General features: G+C 45.3%; 1 protein-coding gene across 1 annotated transcript in view; it reads left to right on the forward strand.

The window, feature by feature from the left end:
• The window catches only part of LOC147440497 (uncharacterized), a 42160-nt gene extending 25802 nt beyond the window's left edge, over nucleotides 1–16358 (forward strand). The window contains exons 8-9 of the mRNA XM_086530217.1: nucleotides 10127–10199; nucleotides 15129–16358. Coding sequence (XP_086386343.1) covers nucleotides 10127–10199; nucleotides 15129–15191 — 136 coding nt within the window. The 3' untranslated portion in view covers nucleotides 15192–16358. The remainder of the gene's footprint in view (nucleotides 1–10126; nucleotides 10200–15128) is intronic.
• Nucleotides 16359–17477: the final 1119 nt, after the last annotated feature.

The raw sequence follows: 17477 nt of genomic DNA on the forward strand, positions 1-17477 counted from the left end.
GAAAGGCAAAAATTGTATACGCAGAAAGCTTTTGACAAAGCTCTTGAAAAGAAGATGAACTAGAGAAGGAAAGGCTTAAAGCACTCTTGGAAGAGGAAATCGACGGATTTTTGTTGTTATTTGGGCCGGAAGCCGACTTTCGAGGTGGTAAGGAGGACCCAAATTTTTCTTCGGCTTGAGAGAGTTTTGACAGTTCGTCGTCGTGTAGTTCCACAGAGGATGTAAATAGGTGGAAGAAGCTCATAAAAAGCCAGAAAAACAAGAAAAGCAGATTTTTGAAAAAGTCAAGAAGGCACAGGAGGCCATTTAGCAGCTCAAAGGAGGAGAGCTCGTCCTCTTCTAACAGTGAGAAAATGAACTAGAGGACCAAGGAGTTCTGTCACGTGCACATGGCTCTATGTACAAAGCGGACATGGTTCATTGACTTTTAGAGCGAATTTTTCCCTTTGTCCTAGATAGGAGTGTCTAGACTCCTAGGAGTAGTAGTATCGGCAATTTTGTGAGCCTGTTCGTAGGACTTGCATGTCCAGGTGAGTCCATTAGATTAGGTTTTCCAGTTTTCGAACCCTCTTGCATAAGTGGTTTGTACATGCGTTTTGATAGGTGTTGTTACACTACGGTGGGCATTTGGCATGACATGCATGTAGTTTTAGGTTAGAGGAATGCAATGAGCCATTCCCCGCGTCAATCGGATTCTCCGATGGGCAACATTTCACTCAGAAACTTAGCTGAAGTCAAGTTTATTAATAAATCATTCATTTTTAGAACTTCGTCTTCCAAGTTTGCCCTACCTAAGTCTTAAATAATAAAAAAGTTTATAACCAGTATCTTGCCCTAAAAAGGGAGCAGTAGAGCCAGCGTTTTGGATCAGATGAGCCAGCGCCAAAGATCAGCCCAATGTTTTTGCAGATCAGCCCCTTGGAGTTTTGGACCTTCATCGTGAGCATCCGCGCCAGATCAGCCATAGCAGCCAGCGTTTTCAGTTTTCAGCCCTTTCCCTCGCCGGCAGAGCCACGGATCTGCTAACGCTAGTCTCTTTGCTGTAGCTTGGAGCTTTTGGCAACACATTGAGCCTCTCTCCCGGCGATTCTCTCGCCGCATGGAGTATTCACATCGCTGTACATCATTTGCTCCATCATTAGCTGCGTTTTTAGCCTTGATTCATGCGACATATTTATTACGTTTTACATGCGAGATCTGCGTTTTTGCAGCCAGCTTTCTGCCCTTGTTTCCTCTCACATCGGGAGCGCAAATCAGCCCCAGATCTACCCCTTGGTGGCCGTCAACAACCCCACATCGAGACGGATCCAAAGGTGCATCAAATCAGTCCTAGAGGTGCTTCACCTTGAAGAGTTATGGCGACGACATTCAACATTCGAGTTAGTAGAGTCTGCACTTGAGGTATTGCATATGTGTACACTCCATTTATGCAATCAAAAGCAAATACCGCATTGGCAATGGTGTGGGGGGACCTTGAGAGGGTTGGTCGGACCCCATCGAGTGTCATTCTCCTCTCTTCTCTCTCTCTCTACTCTACACATCTCTACGGCTCTCTCTCATTCCCTCTCTTCAGGGAAAGGTAAAAGGAACCTAAAAGGAATCACTAATGCAAGGAAAGGAAGTAAAGGATTTGTGTAAAGTGTAAAACCTAGATCTTCACCATTCCAATTCTGCTGCACTTGGCAAGTTCAAGAATGGGGATCAAGCAATCAAGTTTGACATGGTTTTAGGCTACTAAGACACCCATCAAGCCCTTGAGTTCATGCGGCAGTTTAATGCCTCCTTCTCGGGAGGTCGGTTCTCAGAATGCTCGAAGGTGCTAAGGGCGGCATCTTACTTGAAAGGAAATTGGTGGTCTACTCTGTTGTTACGTAGAGAAGCACCTAAGAAGTGGGTAAAATTCAAGAGAATTTTTGCTTTTGCCTCAATAATAGAAGAAGATGTCATTACGGCTTATCATCATCTGAAAACAACTAAGAAAGACACGTGGATGACTATTGCAAGAGGTTTTGGGATACGTATTTGCTAGTGTCCTCGTTTTGGAGGGTCACTTTGAGGGACCAGATTGAGCGGTTTTGTTGTGGTTTGCCAAAAGAGATTTGACGGTATTGTTTGCAACAGAAGTTGGACTCTATTCAGAGACTTATGGGACATGCCAAACAAGGTTTTGATATGCATGCCAGCTCATTGACTTATCCTACGGATAGGTTAGTGTTCACCTCAATTGGGCTTCCACTGATGAGAATGAATCAAGGGAACAGGATGAAAGTTCATCAGAGGATTCTAGAGAAGGGAATTAGATGATAGTGCATCTGAGGGATCCGACGAACCAAGGGAACCATATGTAAGTTTAGTAGAGGATTCCAGAGAAGAAAGAAAATCAAATAATAGTGCATCTGAGGGTTTTGATGAAGCAAGGGAATTAGCTGATGGTTCATCAGAGAATTCTAACGATTCAGATAGAGGTGCTAGTGAAGGAGGGAGGCCAACGTGGCTACCAACATGTCACAAGGCACAAGAAACGAACAGAAAGGTAAGCTAGGTCTGTCACAAACTGGTGACGTGGTTGCCCATGTGCGGTTTACCTTGGGTCTTCCTATAGAGATCCGAGATCACTGCTTAGAACAAAAATCAGCTTCCATTCAGGAGTTGATGACTCATGTGAAACGGGGTTTTGCCATTTACTCAGGCAGTTTGACATACCCCACAGATGAGATCATGACGCGAAGGGCCGAACAAACTTCGAAAAATGAAAGTAGAAACAGGAAGAGCAACCCAAAAAAGAAAGAAAAGGATGCACGACCCAAGCTCACTCCTTAAGAGAGAGCTCTCTAGATCAAGGAGGGGAAGTGCTTTGGATGCGGGGAAACTGGGCATATCTCCGCGAAGTGCAGAAAGAACAGAACGACAAGGACGATGAAAGGCCTGAGAGTTCCAGAGTAGCTGAGAAACGTGGAAGAAAAGGCAAGATGAAAACAGGATTGGTTCCAGATTGCGTGGGTACGGATCCCAGCACGATGGACGAGAGTACAGAACTTTGCCGAGCTTGGGGCAAAGTGAAAGACCAAGAAGCCCTGATCTTCTTTGTGGAGGAGCCAAGGCCAACTTCATTTCACCGGAATTGGCGGCACGACTCGAGATCACACCAGATCGGATGGGACCACTAGCAGAGGCAATTCTAGCGGCACCCAACAGGGACGTAGCCATTACACCTGTCATTGGCAAACTTCGGTTGCGTTGTCAGGGGTATTTGGGGCATGAGGACTTCTACATAATGGCTTTGGAGGGTTGTGATGTCCTCTTGGGAATTCCCTGGTACCACAAGAATAATGTCGTGGTCGACTATTGGGCGAGAAAAGCGACTTTGAGCACAGAGAAGGGCAGAACCATTGTACTAGATATAAAACTTAAGGGCGAGTCTGTCCCTATTGTATCGGCTTCGGCCATTTCAAAGTTAATGAAATCCACTCTGTTGGTTTACTCGATCTTTATGAAAGAGTTGAGTGATGAGAATAGGACAAACATGTGTGAACTTGATAAAGAACGCCAAGATTTTCTCCACTCTCATGCCGATTGCTTCTCAGAAGGCCTGCCAGGCGAGTTACCACCCGCTTGTCTTGAAGATCATACCATTGATTGAAGATCATACCATTGATCTGATTCCTGGAAGCACACCACCGAACCGGCCACCTTACTGTGTGAGTCGAGCCCAAAACGAAATTATGAACCAAGTGAAAGACCTCTTGGAAAAGGGTCTTGTCCAACCTAGTACTTTACCGTACTGCTCTCCAGTGTTGTTGGTTTTGAAGAAAGACGGATCTTGGAGAATTTGCATCGATTATAGAGCTCTCAACAAAATTACCATCAAGAATAAATTTCCGATTCCTAGAATCGATGATATAGTTGACCGACTTCAGGGATCCTCGTGCTTTAGCAGGATCGACTTGAAAAGTGGATATCATCAGATCCGAATCGCGCCGGGAGATGTCTACAAGACAACCTTTCGAACAACTTATGGGTTATTTGAGTTTTTGGTGATGCCTTTTGGCCTAACCAATGCTCTTGTGACATTTAACCGGATGATGGACAGGATTTTTTGAGAGTACAGACTATTTGTTGGCACTTTCTTTGACGACATCATTGTTTTCTCCAAGGATGAGGCAGAACATAGAGAACATCTGCTTCAGGTCTTTCAGGCATTACGAGATCACAAGCTAGTGATTAGTGCGAAGAAAAGTGAATTTTTCCTACCAGAGATACACTTTTGGGACACATTGTGTCAACAGCAGGAGTGCAGATAGATCCGGCCAAGATAGAGACAATCCGTGATTGGCCTGATTTGAAGAATGTCCATGAAGTTAGAAGCTTCTTGGGATTGTGTTCATACTACAGGCGGTTCATTAGAAAGTTTGCAGAGGTTGCTTCCCCTTCGCATATCTTGACACAGAAAGGAGTCCCTTTCTCGTGGGGACCCACAAAGGTGACTGCCTTTCAGACATTGAAAGAGAAATTGACTACGGGACCAGTTTTCACTTTGCCGGACTTGCAGAAGTCATTTGAAGTATATTGTGATGGTTGTGGTCGTAGTCTGGGTGCGGTCTTAATGCGAGAAGGCCATGTTATTGCCTACGAGTGCCGATTGTTCTCAAGGCCGGAATTGATAGCACAGATTTATGAGAAAGAGCTTTTGGCGGTTATCCATGCTCTTACTCATTGGCAGCATTACCTACTCAAAGCGGATTTTACTCTCTTTACAGACCATCATAGTTTACGCTACTTCTTGTCACAGAAGCAGTTATCGGAAAAGCAGATGCAGTGGGCGAACCCAGAGGACAGTCCCCCTTCTCTATTCTGGATGATGACATATGGGAGTTCTCTAGAGATGGTGACATCATCATTCTAGGGGATTTCAATGCTAGGACAGCCCATCATCGGACAGTATTTTATGATACTTCAGAGGAGATGCTGAGAGAGTTGGATGTTGCAGAGACGGGCCTATCCAGACTATCACAGGATGGAGAACACACTGAGTATGGACGACACTTGATAGACATGGGGACTGCACATGGATTGGCCATCTTGAATGGCCTACAGAGATTTCCTGCTGCGGGGGGTTTTACATGCTTTCCACACAGACATGGAGCCAGCACAGTGGATTATGTCATGGCACAGCCGAGCCTCATCTCTAGTATCCAGGACCTCATGGTTGGACCCAGACCTGTTGGTGTGGTAGTGGATCATGCTCTTGTGTCGCTGACCATTTCTTTTCAGTTTAGTGTAGCACCCAGACTACGGGCAGCAGCCCCTACTCGCTACATCTTCACCACGGGAGACGGACTCTGTATACATAGATGGGATCTACAGATGCCTGTGCACAAAGGAGCCAGGGCGACCTTCGGAGGAGCTTACTACTATATTGACACAGACACTACATGATGTAGCAGCAGAGGCATACCCACATACCCAACCTGAGTAGAGACGCCGTTCGGGGAGCATGCCCCAAAACAGTTGATATGATGAGGAATGCCGGGACACTAGAGCTAGACTTCAGAGGGAGGTGCTTTTGGGGGACATCACTCACAGGCAGTCACAGATTGACTTACGACGCCTAGTGCGGCGGAAGAAGAGGGCATTTTTGGCTCGCCTAGAGCAGGATCTATACCAGCTATTCTTGAGTCAGGACTCACGTGAGGCATGGAGGCTCTTCCATGAGCACTCCCCTCCCCCTTCCATCACTTCTACAGAGGCCTAGGGCTAGTATGCATCATCTCTGTACACAGTCCTTGAGCAGCCCCCCCTTCCCGACCCCCCCGATCCATGCCCACACACATGTGCTTTTTTCACCGCTGAGATGGTGAGGAAGGCCATTGACAGGATGAGGACTGGGAGAGCATATGATCATGATGGCTTAGTGGCTGAGCATTTCACGCATGCCAAATATTTACTAGCAGAGCTTCTAGCAGTTATGTTTAACCGTGCCATGTGTGAGGGCTTGCCTGATACTTGGAGCCTATCTACTATTGTACCTATCTTCAAGTCGGGAGACCCTATGGAGCCTAGGAACTATCGCACTATCATGATTGGACACACATTGGCATGATTGTACGCATCTATTCTTGAGCAGCAGCTGAGTAGATGGGCAGAGAGGGAGGGGAAACGCGCAGCCGGGCAGGCAGGTTTTAGGAGGGGTTTTTCTACTCTTGACCATATCTTGACACTCAAAGCCATCATTGAGGAGGGGAGATCGCGTGGGAGACGGATCTATTGTAGCTTTGTGGATTTCCGCAAAGCATTTGACACACTGCCGAGAGCTAGATTGATGCGTAGATTACATCAAATGGGAGTACCCACAGAGCTCATTTGGGGGGTCATGGCATTATACAGGTTAGTAGTGGGGCATGTACGCACCCCAGAGGGTCTATCCACACCGGTTTACTCCACTATTGGGGTGAAGCAGGGCTGCCGCTCTCTCCTACTCTATTTGGTATGTATGTAGATGAGGTTTCTGACTACATTGAGAGAGATAGTGATAGAGGTGCACAGCTAGCAGGGACATGGACTCCACTATTGTTATATGCTGATCATATTGTGTTGATCTCTGACTCTCCGGAGGGGATGCAACGTCACTTGGATGCTTTGCATAGGTTTGCCCAGGAAAGTGGTTTGTCTGTCAACCTTGGTAAAACCAAGGTCATGGTATTTAATACCACCCCACAGTGGATCAGGAGGTCAGCGCCCGCCTTCATATACGGCCAGGAGAAGGTCGAGTATACAGATGCTTACACTTACCTGGAGTGGTTTTTAGTGGGCCAGCATTTTCATTTAGGAGGGCAACAGAGACTAGATTGACCAGAGCCCATGCAACATTGGGTAGATTAGAAAGGATGTGTTCATAGGTTCAGTTCAGGAGCCTCGGACGAAGCTCTGGCTCTTTGGCGGCTTCTGCATTGCTTTATGGAGCTGAGATTTGGGGACCTTCACTGGATCATCACGGGAGGACATGCCGTAGTGATGGATGGGGGGACATGGAGAAGCCTCTGGTCTCTATGATCTTGCGGCTCATTAGAGCCAAGGCTTCAGTACCACGTGCTATTGTATGAGCAGAGCTAGATGCCCCCCCACTGGTGGTTGAGGCGCTCACGAGATCTGTCTCCTTCATACACCGCATGTGGGAACTTCCTAGAGACAGATATGCACGCCTGCACTTGAGTCCTCTCGACAGTTAGCCATGCTGGGAGATACAACATGCTGGTATGGGGAGATGACATCATGGTTTCAGGCGCATGGGTTCAGCATAGACAGATTGCCTCCCTTCCAATAGTCACTAGATGCGCCCTCTCTGACTCTTACACAGTCCGAGATCACCAGGCTCATTCGCCAGGACTTGACTCAGCTAGACACCAAGAGGACATGGATACAGCTAGCACAGGAGCTGGGCACGAAGATGGCTTTCTACAGAGAGCATCTCCTCCAGCTTACGAAGAGCATCTCCTCCAGCTTACGAAGCATGGTTTTGTGACGAGGCCCAGATACATGGACACCCACTTGTCTCATGGGATACGATGTGCTATTGGCCAGATGCGCACATCTTCACACCAGCTGCGGATCGAGATTGGGAGATACAGCGGAGTACCAGCAGAGGCCAGGACATGCCCCCTGTGTGACATCGAGCCTGAGACAGAGTTGCACTACACATGCCACTCCCCCGTCTACTACGAGATACGGGGCCGCTTCCATTGCTTGTTCAGAGAGGGCTTTGGACCATTCTCTAGAGTCATGCGGTAGGAGGATCAGAGATGCCTGGGTTTGTTCTTGCTCGAGCTGTGCAGACACAGAGAGAGCCTGCTGAGAGGAGAGGCTAGGCAGTTTCAGAGACCGATCACAGACTTCTTTAGAGCTGCCACTGGACACCCGGAGGAGTTACTACCACAGCAGAGCTCGTCGCTTTACACCAGAGGCATACTGATCGACCGAGCGATTGAGCTGGGGAGATCCAGACGCCCACGACTGCGGAGGACTACACAGCATCGACGGAGGCTGCATCAGAGGATTCGGGTCACTTTGGCTCGACATGCACGACGCCAGTGAAGACCAGTGAACCAGCGTTTTTAGCCCTCTTCTCAGCAACGTTTTGAGTGAAGTGAAACCAGCCTTTTCAGCCCAAAAAGCCAACGTTTTCAGCCCAGAACAGCCAGCAGAACCTCAGTCTAGCCTCGTCGTGGTTGCAGACCCCTTACCATTGACACCGCTAGCAGATTCTGGCATTTAGTCACGTCGTCGTCGACGTCGTCGTCATCACCGTCTTCGACACAATATCCTAGCAGTTAGTACCCCTTACGCTTGACTTGGCTATGCCTAGCTTTGCATAAGGATCATGAGACCCATAGAATAAAGAAAGTACTTGCTTTGGCAACAAGGGGCCCTTGAGGGTTTGGGACCCGACATTCGGTGTCCTCTCTTTTCTCTCTCTTTCATTCGGTTCAGTTCAGTTCTTTCAAGTGAAGTAAAGTGTCCCTTGTGTTTGTGCGGAGTACTAGATCCGAGCTAAATCCACAAACACTTCCGTTGCACCTGACAATTTGAATCGCATGGATTTGTCGGTCTTTATGGTTCTTGTCAGGACCTTTACCTTTTTCATCATCCTTTTTTCTTTTGTTCTTTGGACAATTACATTGAGAATGGTAGGGTGAAAAACAAGTGAAGCACAAGTTTTCTTTTTTAGCCTTTGAAAAATCCTCTTGGTTCAACCTAGGTCCTGCTACCACCCTAGTTTTAAACAATGGATTACCCTCCTTATTAAGTGGAAATTTCCTTTTTATTTTTAGAAAAGGCCACGCGTGGTACCCCCGTCTTTGTGGACTTGGGCTCAGTCTGAGTGGGATTAGAAGCTGTCAAGCGAGTATTATCTTCATAAATTTGTGCAAATTTAATTGCTTCCTCCAAAGTTTTAGGTGCACTTCTTTTCACATGTAGCTTGAAGTGTCCTTCTAATCCCCGTATAAATCCTCTTGTTTTGTAAGAGTGATATAAAGCATGAAAGCTTGAGGATTATTTCTCTATACTGTGCAATGTAAGCAAGCAAAGGCCTACCCCGTTGCATAACTTTATCCCAATCCTCTTGGTTTCTTTCTGGTTCATTTTCAAGGAGAAATACTTTCACAAAAATGTTTTCAAATTGAGCCCAATCCCTTGGAATCTTTCTAATGCTTTGAGACTTTTGCACCATTTGTAAGTTTTTGGCCCCAATGACAGACTAGCTTCAAGTGGTTGATACTAAGGTGGGGTATTTTTTAATCTATGAAGGTCTTGCATTTTTGTAGGAAAGTTTCTATCCTTTCCTTCACCGTTAAATTGAGCTGAGGGCTAAATCTGAAAATGCTGGCTGATCTGGTGCGGAAATCTGAAAACTGAAGACGATGCAATCTGCTCATGGCTGAAAACGCTGGTGGGCTGAATGTGCTGATTGAAAAACGCCATGGGTGCTATGGCGGAATTGCTAGCAAAAACGCTAGAGGTGCTGAGGTAGTGTGGGTACTGGTGCTGGTACTGAGGTACTGACTTATGCTTAAGAAGTGACCCCTAGGGTCACTTATATATGGGGTAAAAGCTGGGTCGGGCAATCCAACTTAAAAATCCCACGATTCTAAAAATGATGCAAAAATGTCACTTATTGATAAGTTGATGACCCACTAATAAGAGGTGATTCACATGCAGATAAATACTTAGGCTGGGTACTAATGCAAGCGTATGGGAACACTCCCCAATGCCTACACGCAGCAGACATTGGCTATGCTCATGTGCAATCAGAGGGTATGCAACCAATGTAAAGTGCCTGAACATGCGCATCCTGCGTTCAGGCTCACAATGGTGCCGGAACACTTCCTAGGCTAACCTAAACCCTAGAAGTAGGAGTTACAGCTTGTCCACATGCACATAGGGTTAGATGTGCACGAGAGAGAGAGAGAGAGAGAGAGAGAGAGAGAGAGAGAGAGAGAGAGAGAGAGAGAGAGAGAGAGAGAGAATTTTCTTTCTTTCTGAAACGTATTGGCTTGTTTCAAACGTTTGTGGGGTCTGTTGAGCTGTTGAATGAATGTAAATAGCTAACTAGTTTGGTTTGCCACTTCAGGTGTGATTGTGGGATGTTCATGATCAAGTATGCTGATTTTCTTAGTCGGGGTGAGGAATTGAAGTTCACACAGGTATGTTTATAGAGTTACATTTGACAAGTGTGTTTCTAGTCTGCTGTCATGTGGAGTAGGATCTGCATTAATTTGTAATCTATGTGTCTGGCTGTTGTGACCTGTAATTGTTAGAACCATTGAGGAAGTGAGCAGTCCATAGAATTTTCAATGTATAATTCCAGCAAATGATCATGCAATTACGCTGAGTTTTACCTCGTGCATGGAGGCATCATTCCACACTTCTCATGATGATTATCATGATGTATATTTGAGAAATTGACACAAAACCTCTCTTGCTGCAAGGAGGACGTTCTAAACAAGTTGTAAGTCATCTACATGGTTATAATGAGTGGTCTTTAATGGTCGAAGGTAGCAATCAACTTTGTTATTGCGTTGCTTCCAAGTTCTTCAGAGAAATCTGCATTCTAGTGTACCACTTTGTGATGCCATGCCAAAAAGGCATGTTGGGACCTATCTTGTGTGATCTCAAGGCTTGCACTACACTCCGTTGTGAGTGCTTTCCTGGACACAAGTGGTATAGAAAATGAGGTATTAAGTGTGGCGCTCGGCCGGAGTAGTTGCAGGCTCCTAGTCTCGAGGGGGAACTAGTAAGGTTATTCAGCTAGGAGTTGAGTAAGATTTCTATTCCTAATGTTGTTGTATCTATGTGTTTAGCTTGTGTCACGTCATGTATGCAGGAGGGATCCCCAGGGGTACCTTGCAACAAGAGCATCGTCCTGCTCTCTTACATGAGGCATGGCAAGTTGCAACATGCACAAAACCCAGAGAGCCTAGAGGTCATGGGATAGTGATGGACAGCCTGACGGATCTGTGCAGTGGATGATAAATGTTACAGCGAATCATTATCACACTAGCATAACACCACTTTTTGCTCGGTTGCACTACTACTGAGTTCTTTTATTTGTTTTGAGTGAATGTTTTTGACCTTATGCAGTGGATGATAAATGTTACAGCGAATCATTATCACACTAGCATAACACCACTTTTTGCTCGGTTGCACTACTACCGAGTTCTTTTATTTGTTTTGAGTGAATGTTTTTGACCTTATAAGGGAGATAGAGATAGAGAGAGAGGGGATCGTCAATTTGGGTGGGATAAATAAAGAGGGAGAAGAACCGGCGATAGAGTTGCCGCTCCCCCGAAGACTCACACACAACTGGAGGAGTTGTTTATTGGAGTGTTGGTCCCCCCCTTGACGGTGTTTCTTTACTAAATTTAATTTCAATAAATGACTTTCTGTACAACCGGAGACCACTTGAGAGTGAAGTGGCGCTTTGGCCACATACTTTACAGTTTTTAGAGCCTAAAAGCAGGTAAAAGCATATGCAATTTACAACTTGGCCTAAGACCAACTGACCCCAATAATCCACCCAAGAAATCTGTTAAAAATCTTCCACGTCAGCAGGGCCAAATATGCTGCCACGTCACTAGGTTTTCACACATGCCAAAGGGGTGAGACCGTGTGGAATGCCATGCACGGGCTTTCAGGTTCACGCCTCCATCCTCGGACTCCTGCTTAAGATAGGGGTTGCTATTGGATGGTGGCTATGGTTGGGTGGTTAGTTCGACAGGTTTGCCCTTGTCCACAGGTGATCTAGGTAGCCGGAAGATGGATCTTGGTTTGTGTTCCACTTGACTGTAATTGCTCAGGTTTAAAAACCAAAGTTTTTGAACTAACCTGTAGCTGGCTCCTGTAAGATCTATGGGGTTGCTTATGCTCAGATCTGATGGCTGAGTAGTGGTTGTCAAGAACACAGATGGAGGGGAGAAATATGGGCTTCCCTTGGGCTGCTCTTGCTTTAGATAGGCTTTTAGGCTGGCTTCTCTGAACGGTAATGGTTTAAAATCCAGATTTGACAGGGTCTAATGAGGGCGACCAGCTTTTGAGATGGGTCCCCTAGGCTGAGTAGGTAAGATGCTGGCAAGAGGTTGCCCCACGCTGCTTGTAGCAGGCTGCAGTGGTCTTGCGGTAACACTAGATTAACTGGCTAGGGAAACACCCTTGTGGCGGAGTACTCCTTTCTTGTCCACTAATGCTAAGCTTGTTGGCTACTAGGCTCTGCTACTCTGGTCTCGAGAATGCACATTAAAGGTCTCCTACTTTGTAAATAAGGTTGGGGTCTACCAGGACATATAAGAATCATTAATTCCTTAAAAACCACCACTGATTGTGCCAAGTCACCATTAATGAGTCTCCACCAACAATATTTGTAAAGACACCATATTTGAGACATTCACACGCTCCACATCATGCTAGGCTGTTCCTATAGGTCCGTGGCTGCAAACATGTGAGCTGCTGGTTGGCCGGCTGTATCGGTTATGCAAAGAATGCAGGGGCTTTAACTAAGCTAATGGATCTGTCTGGGCATGCAGGTCGTGTGAACAATCTCACGAATCCAGATCTCCTAGGCTTTCCTAGTCCTCTTGGGTGTAATATTATGTGCATGTGCCAGATCGAGCCCATGCCCTCTACTCTACTCCCGGGTAGGGTGATATGGGGCGTAAGTATACACGGAGGGCACATGCCAGTTGGTGTGGGAATCTCTTGTATGCATTTTTTTCTTTCTTCTGGTCTCCATGCATTCTCGTTGGATGGTGGTGGTTGTTGCCAGGAGTCATGTGACAGTTGGAGCTGCTGGCTGTTATAGCCATGAAGGACCGCTGTCATGCTAGCATTGCATGTGGCCCAGCCATGTTGGTACAGGTATTGAATGCGCGCGAAGACCATGTCTGTGACAGCCATTCTCAACCCCCTTTGAGGGAATTGCAGTGTAGCCATAGTTGCCAGGAGTCTCGGAAATGGGGAAACAAATGGCTGGGCAACGGGAGAAACGGTGTTTCGGGTCCGGGAGGAAATGGGAAACAGGAAATGCGAATATAGATAAACTTACAAACAGGCAAGATAGTATATTGTAAAGAGATGTTAGTTCTAACCAAACTTACAAAAGTTAACATAACAATTATGTAAATTTGTTACCACTAACTTGACCATTCGTACGTCAAAGGTTCACTTCACAACAATCAATTATCCATTATTAGCTTATCACGATTCACATCAAGAGTTTAACACTAAAGCATACTACTTAGACTTCCATTTCAGCAAAAGAGTACATCTTTTGGCATGATCGTCCGCCACGTATTCACTGAAGTTTTGAATTTGTCTGTGTGTGTGTGACTGCATATTTCCGCTCCCAATACCCCACACACACACACACACACACACACACACACACACACACACTCACACTCACACTCACACTCACACTCACACTCACACTCACACTCACACTCACACTCACACTCACACTCACTCTCACTCACTCACTCACTCACTCACTCACTACAGAAACGCTGAAATGATCACTCACTCACTCACTCACTCACTCACTCACTCACTCACTACAGAAACGCTGAAATGATCAGAAATGGCAGAGCGTTTCGGAGGGGCTGGAAATGCCGTTTCGGGCAACTATGAGCGCAGCTTCAGCAGTGCTTTGCAGGCTCTTGTGAACGGGCTTTTTGCAGGCCATTCGGCTGGCAAGATACTCCAACTGTTACAGGAGCAACAGCCCCTATTGGGTGCCTCCATCCAGATCCAGTAGGGCAGCCTGAGCCATTGCATCTAGCAATAGTTATATACAGCAGTGGACAGACCAGTCAGGCCACTTTGATGACAACTCCCTGGAAGCTTCACTTGCCTCCTTTAGTAGCTTCCTCACAGGAGGTTGAATATTGTCTCCTAGATTCTTGGGCTCTTTCTTCAGCCGGCCAACTAGGGATTCTTCGAGGAAATCCCTACCCTTATGAATAGACACCTTGGGGGCAACGTCAAGAAGCTTCCTCTGAGCCCCTTTTGCAGGTACCTGGAGCTCACCTTGTAGGGCAGTTGCCTGGATCGCCTGAAGCACTTTGTGGGTAGCTTCTCAAAAGCTTCCTTAGACCCTCTTGTAAGTTCCAAGGAATTGCCTCATGAGCAGCTGATGTGGGCGGTTCCCCATCTGCATTATGGGCAGCTGGTGAGGCCTCATCATTTGGGCACTGAGGGCGGTCAGGCAAAGTACATGGGCTCAGTGCTTAAGGGAAGCTAGGAGTGGTTTTACTTGTATTAAGTAGCTTCCATCTATGCAAAACCTCACTTTCTCAATTTTGACGCATGGAATCATAAGATTTTGCTTTAGTTTAATTATAAAGTCCAAATAGGCGAATGAGTGACTGGAGAAAGGATTTTTCCAAAACTGATCCTGTATTCCTTTATTGCAACAAAAGTGGTTATTGTGTGTAGGGTCACTTGCATTCGTCACTGGATAGTTTACGTTTAGTTTCCTAGGATCACCTCTTGGATAAGGACAATTGTTCATTCCATGTCCACTTTCTCCATAATTCCAGCACCTAGCACTAGCCTAGGTCTAGGATCTCATTCCATGGTGCACCGGAGGGTCCTCTTGCTCTTATGCCCTATCCAAAATGAATGGTGGAAGTATTAATTGACTTGTTGAGCCTCTCAATGACCTCTGTTGTGACGTTTGGTTGTTTTTTATGGTTAGACCTTTGTCCCACCTCCCTTTTCTGGTTGTCGTATAGAATCTTGAGTTGTGTTTGGTCTTTAGGAGGGACAATACTGGGCATCTGCAATTAAGCTAGTATGACTTTTTAGTTCGATCAAAGCGGCACAGTTTATCTTCTTTTATACTTGATCAACATGACAAAGGTGCAAGTTTAACATGCCTTGTGTGAGTATCGTCACGTATCTTTTTGCTCAGAAGAGAGTGAGATGCCTGTTTAAGTAATTTGTCTTCTGCTTGAGTGAATTAATTGCTGTTTCCATTACTTTCTAAGGGCCTTTCTTTCTTGAAGCGTGCAGCTTGATATTGATGTTTTCATGTCTGAAAATTTGGGCAACACTGCTGGTATGCTATATCCTTGCAGGAAAACATGGAATACTTTCGGAAGCGAACTGTACTAGAGCTGCTTCAACTGAAGGCGAGATGATACAAACTGGAGCATTTGGGGAGGTTCTATGGCTGTAAATGCCACTCGGGCAAATATCGGTTTGGATTTGTTCAGCCCTTGGGTTCTCTAAATGCTTGTTCTCTGGAAGGTTGCACAGGTTGTGAAGCTCATGGAGGGTGGGGTTTCTACCAGAATGCTTCTAACAGAAGTTCTTTGTGGGTAAAGCTTTTTGAAGAGTGTGGATGACATCCCAATGATAATCATTTGTCACCATATAGTAAAAGATACAATGCTATCCAATCATGAGGAAGAGAAGTCAACAATGAACATGTAACATATTGCAGGCATGAGACTCTCAGTTTCAATGGAATTTCGGAGTCCCTGACCTCTGCTAGAGTTGATTCGACCATCAGCCCTTTCATATGGGCTCTACGGCTGTGAAACATTTTTGCTCCATTACGAGCTCGGAAGTCCAAGGGACAATGGCATTTATACTGGTCAAAGGAGTACCAGCAACGAATGGAGTGCTGCATAGGAGGCCGTCTTGTTGTAAAATTTGGTCAGGCAATGAAATGGTGGTTTATTGTTGTTTTTTACAACTGAAATTGTTCAGGAGTATCCGTGTCCTTGTCTTTCATACTTGCAAGTGAAAGCGGATTGTTACCAAATGAAAGCCAATACTTGAATAAACTTGTCTTGGTTACATTCATGCTGATCAGCGAACAGTGACAGTTTCTTTTTTCTTTTTGTGCTTGTATCAAAGAAGCAGAGGTTACAGGTGAGCTATCCCTTGGATGCAGATTTAGTTTCCGTGATCTTGCTCATGTGGGTAGGAGTTTATGTAACAGCTACTATGATGATGTCCCTGTTATTATGTGCCAAAATCAATGGCTCGAAGCAGCGGGAAGATTTGTGCTTAATTTGGTTGGCCATTCTGATGGTCATGGTCAATCAATGTCTTCCAGCAGGTAGATTACTTCATGGTGGGTTGCGAAGTGTAAAAGTTGTACAGCCCTTGCTCTGTTGGCACTGCAATTCACAAGACTGCCTACTGCAATTGAGGAATTGCAAGAACTGTATGTGTGATATAAAGGGCCCTGTGGAAACAAACTTTAATTTAAAACTCAGTAAAGAAAAAAAAAAAAGCTGAACTTTATACTCTTTGAGCATGCTACTGCAATGTAAAAGAAATGAACCATTGTTGCACTTATGCGCCCCCCCCCCCCCCTCTCTCTCTCTCTCTCTAAGGTCATTATCTCCTGTTGACATCATCAGAACGGAGCTTGCCATGCCGTCGATATGACTGGAGGCTCTATTTCAGACAAATATGTTTCATCTAGAGATTGAGGGAGCTACGACACTTAACCCTCTTGTATTGCGGTCCTTTTCTCTTTCCCACATTCTTTGTGATGATGTATAATCCTTTTCAGTAACATCCTTATTCTTGTTTGCTACCCTTGGACAAGGAGCTCTATAGAAGAATGATTGGGCCTGATGCAGATGTTCATTGTAGTAACATAGCTTCAATGCATTCTCATCTTAACATTTGCCTCTCTATGCAGATTTACTCGACACCTTAGCGAAATGGTAATATTGTCACTTAATGTGTTACTCATCTTAACACATTTTCTCTCTACACATTTTCGTACAGCAATGGTAATGATATCACTTAATGCTCAGTATGAGGAACTGGCTATGCACACAAAGCTCTCCCTCTTTGAATTCAATCACGTTGATAGATACCCATGTAAACCCAACGTTAATTGCAATGTTCAATAATGACCACCCACTATCATGTGACTAGTCTCAAGTTTTGTTTTCTTCAAGCCTAATTTTTGTTTGATGAGGGTTCATGTGTCATATGAGATTCAAGTTGGATTGGTCTTGTTGTTTGTTTGTTGCTTACAAGAATAGTTTTGGCATAAAGGGTATGCACACCCCAAAATCCAAGTGGCTTTGCAACATGAGTGGATTCCTGATCATTTTGCGACAAAGCGTTTGTGGTGAATTATGTTTGCAAGCTGCATTGTAATTGTGGTGAATTATGTATTATCTGAGAATTTATGTCGTCAGGCTTAATCCCCTCAATCAATTGATGGGCTACACCAATTTGAGATCATTTAATTGTGCTACCCTTCTTAAAATATCTTAATCGTTATATAGGCAATATACTAATACATGTCTTTTGATGGCTCGTAGGTAAACCTCGCTCATGTTGGTATCAACGTAGAAGCCCTTATATCAGCTTTCATGACAACACATACCTCATTGGATATTAGAAATTGAGCATGGGCTCAACACGTGTTCTCTAGTGCTGTTTCAAAA

Source organism: Adiantum capillus-veneris, chromosome 15 (genome assembly GCF_014529385.1).
Source record: "Adiantum capillus-veneris isolate H3 chromosome 15, ASM1452938v2, whole genome shotgun sequence".
In the NCBI taxonomy this organism is placed as follows: domain Eukaryota; kingdom Viridiplantae; phylum Streptophyta; class Polypodiopsida; order Polypodiales; family Pteridaceae; genus Adiantum; species Adiantum capillus-veneris.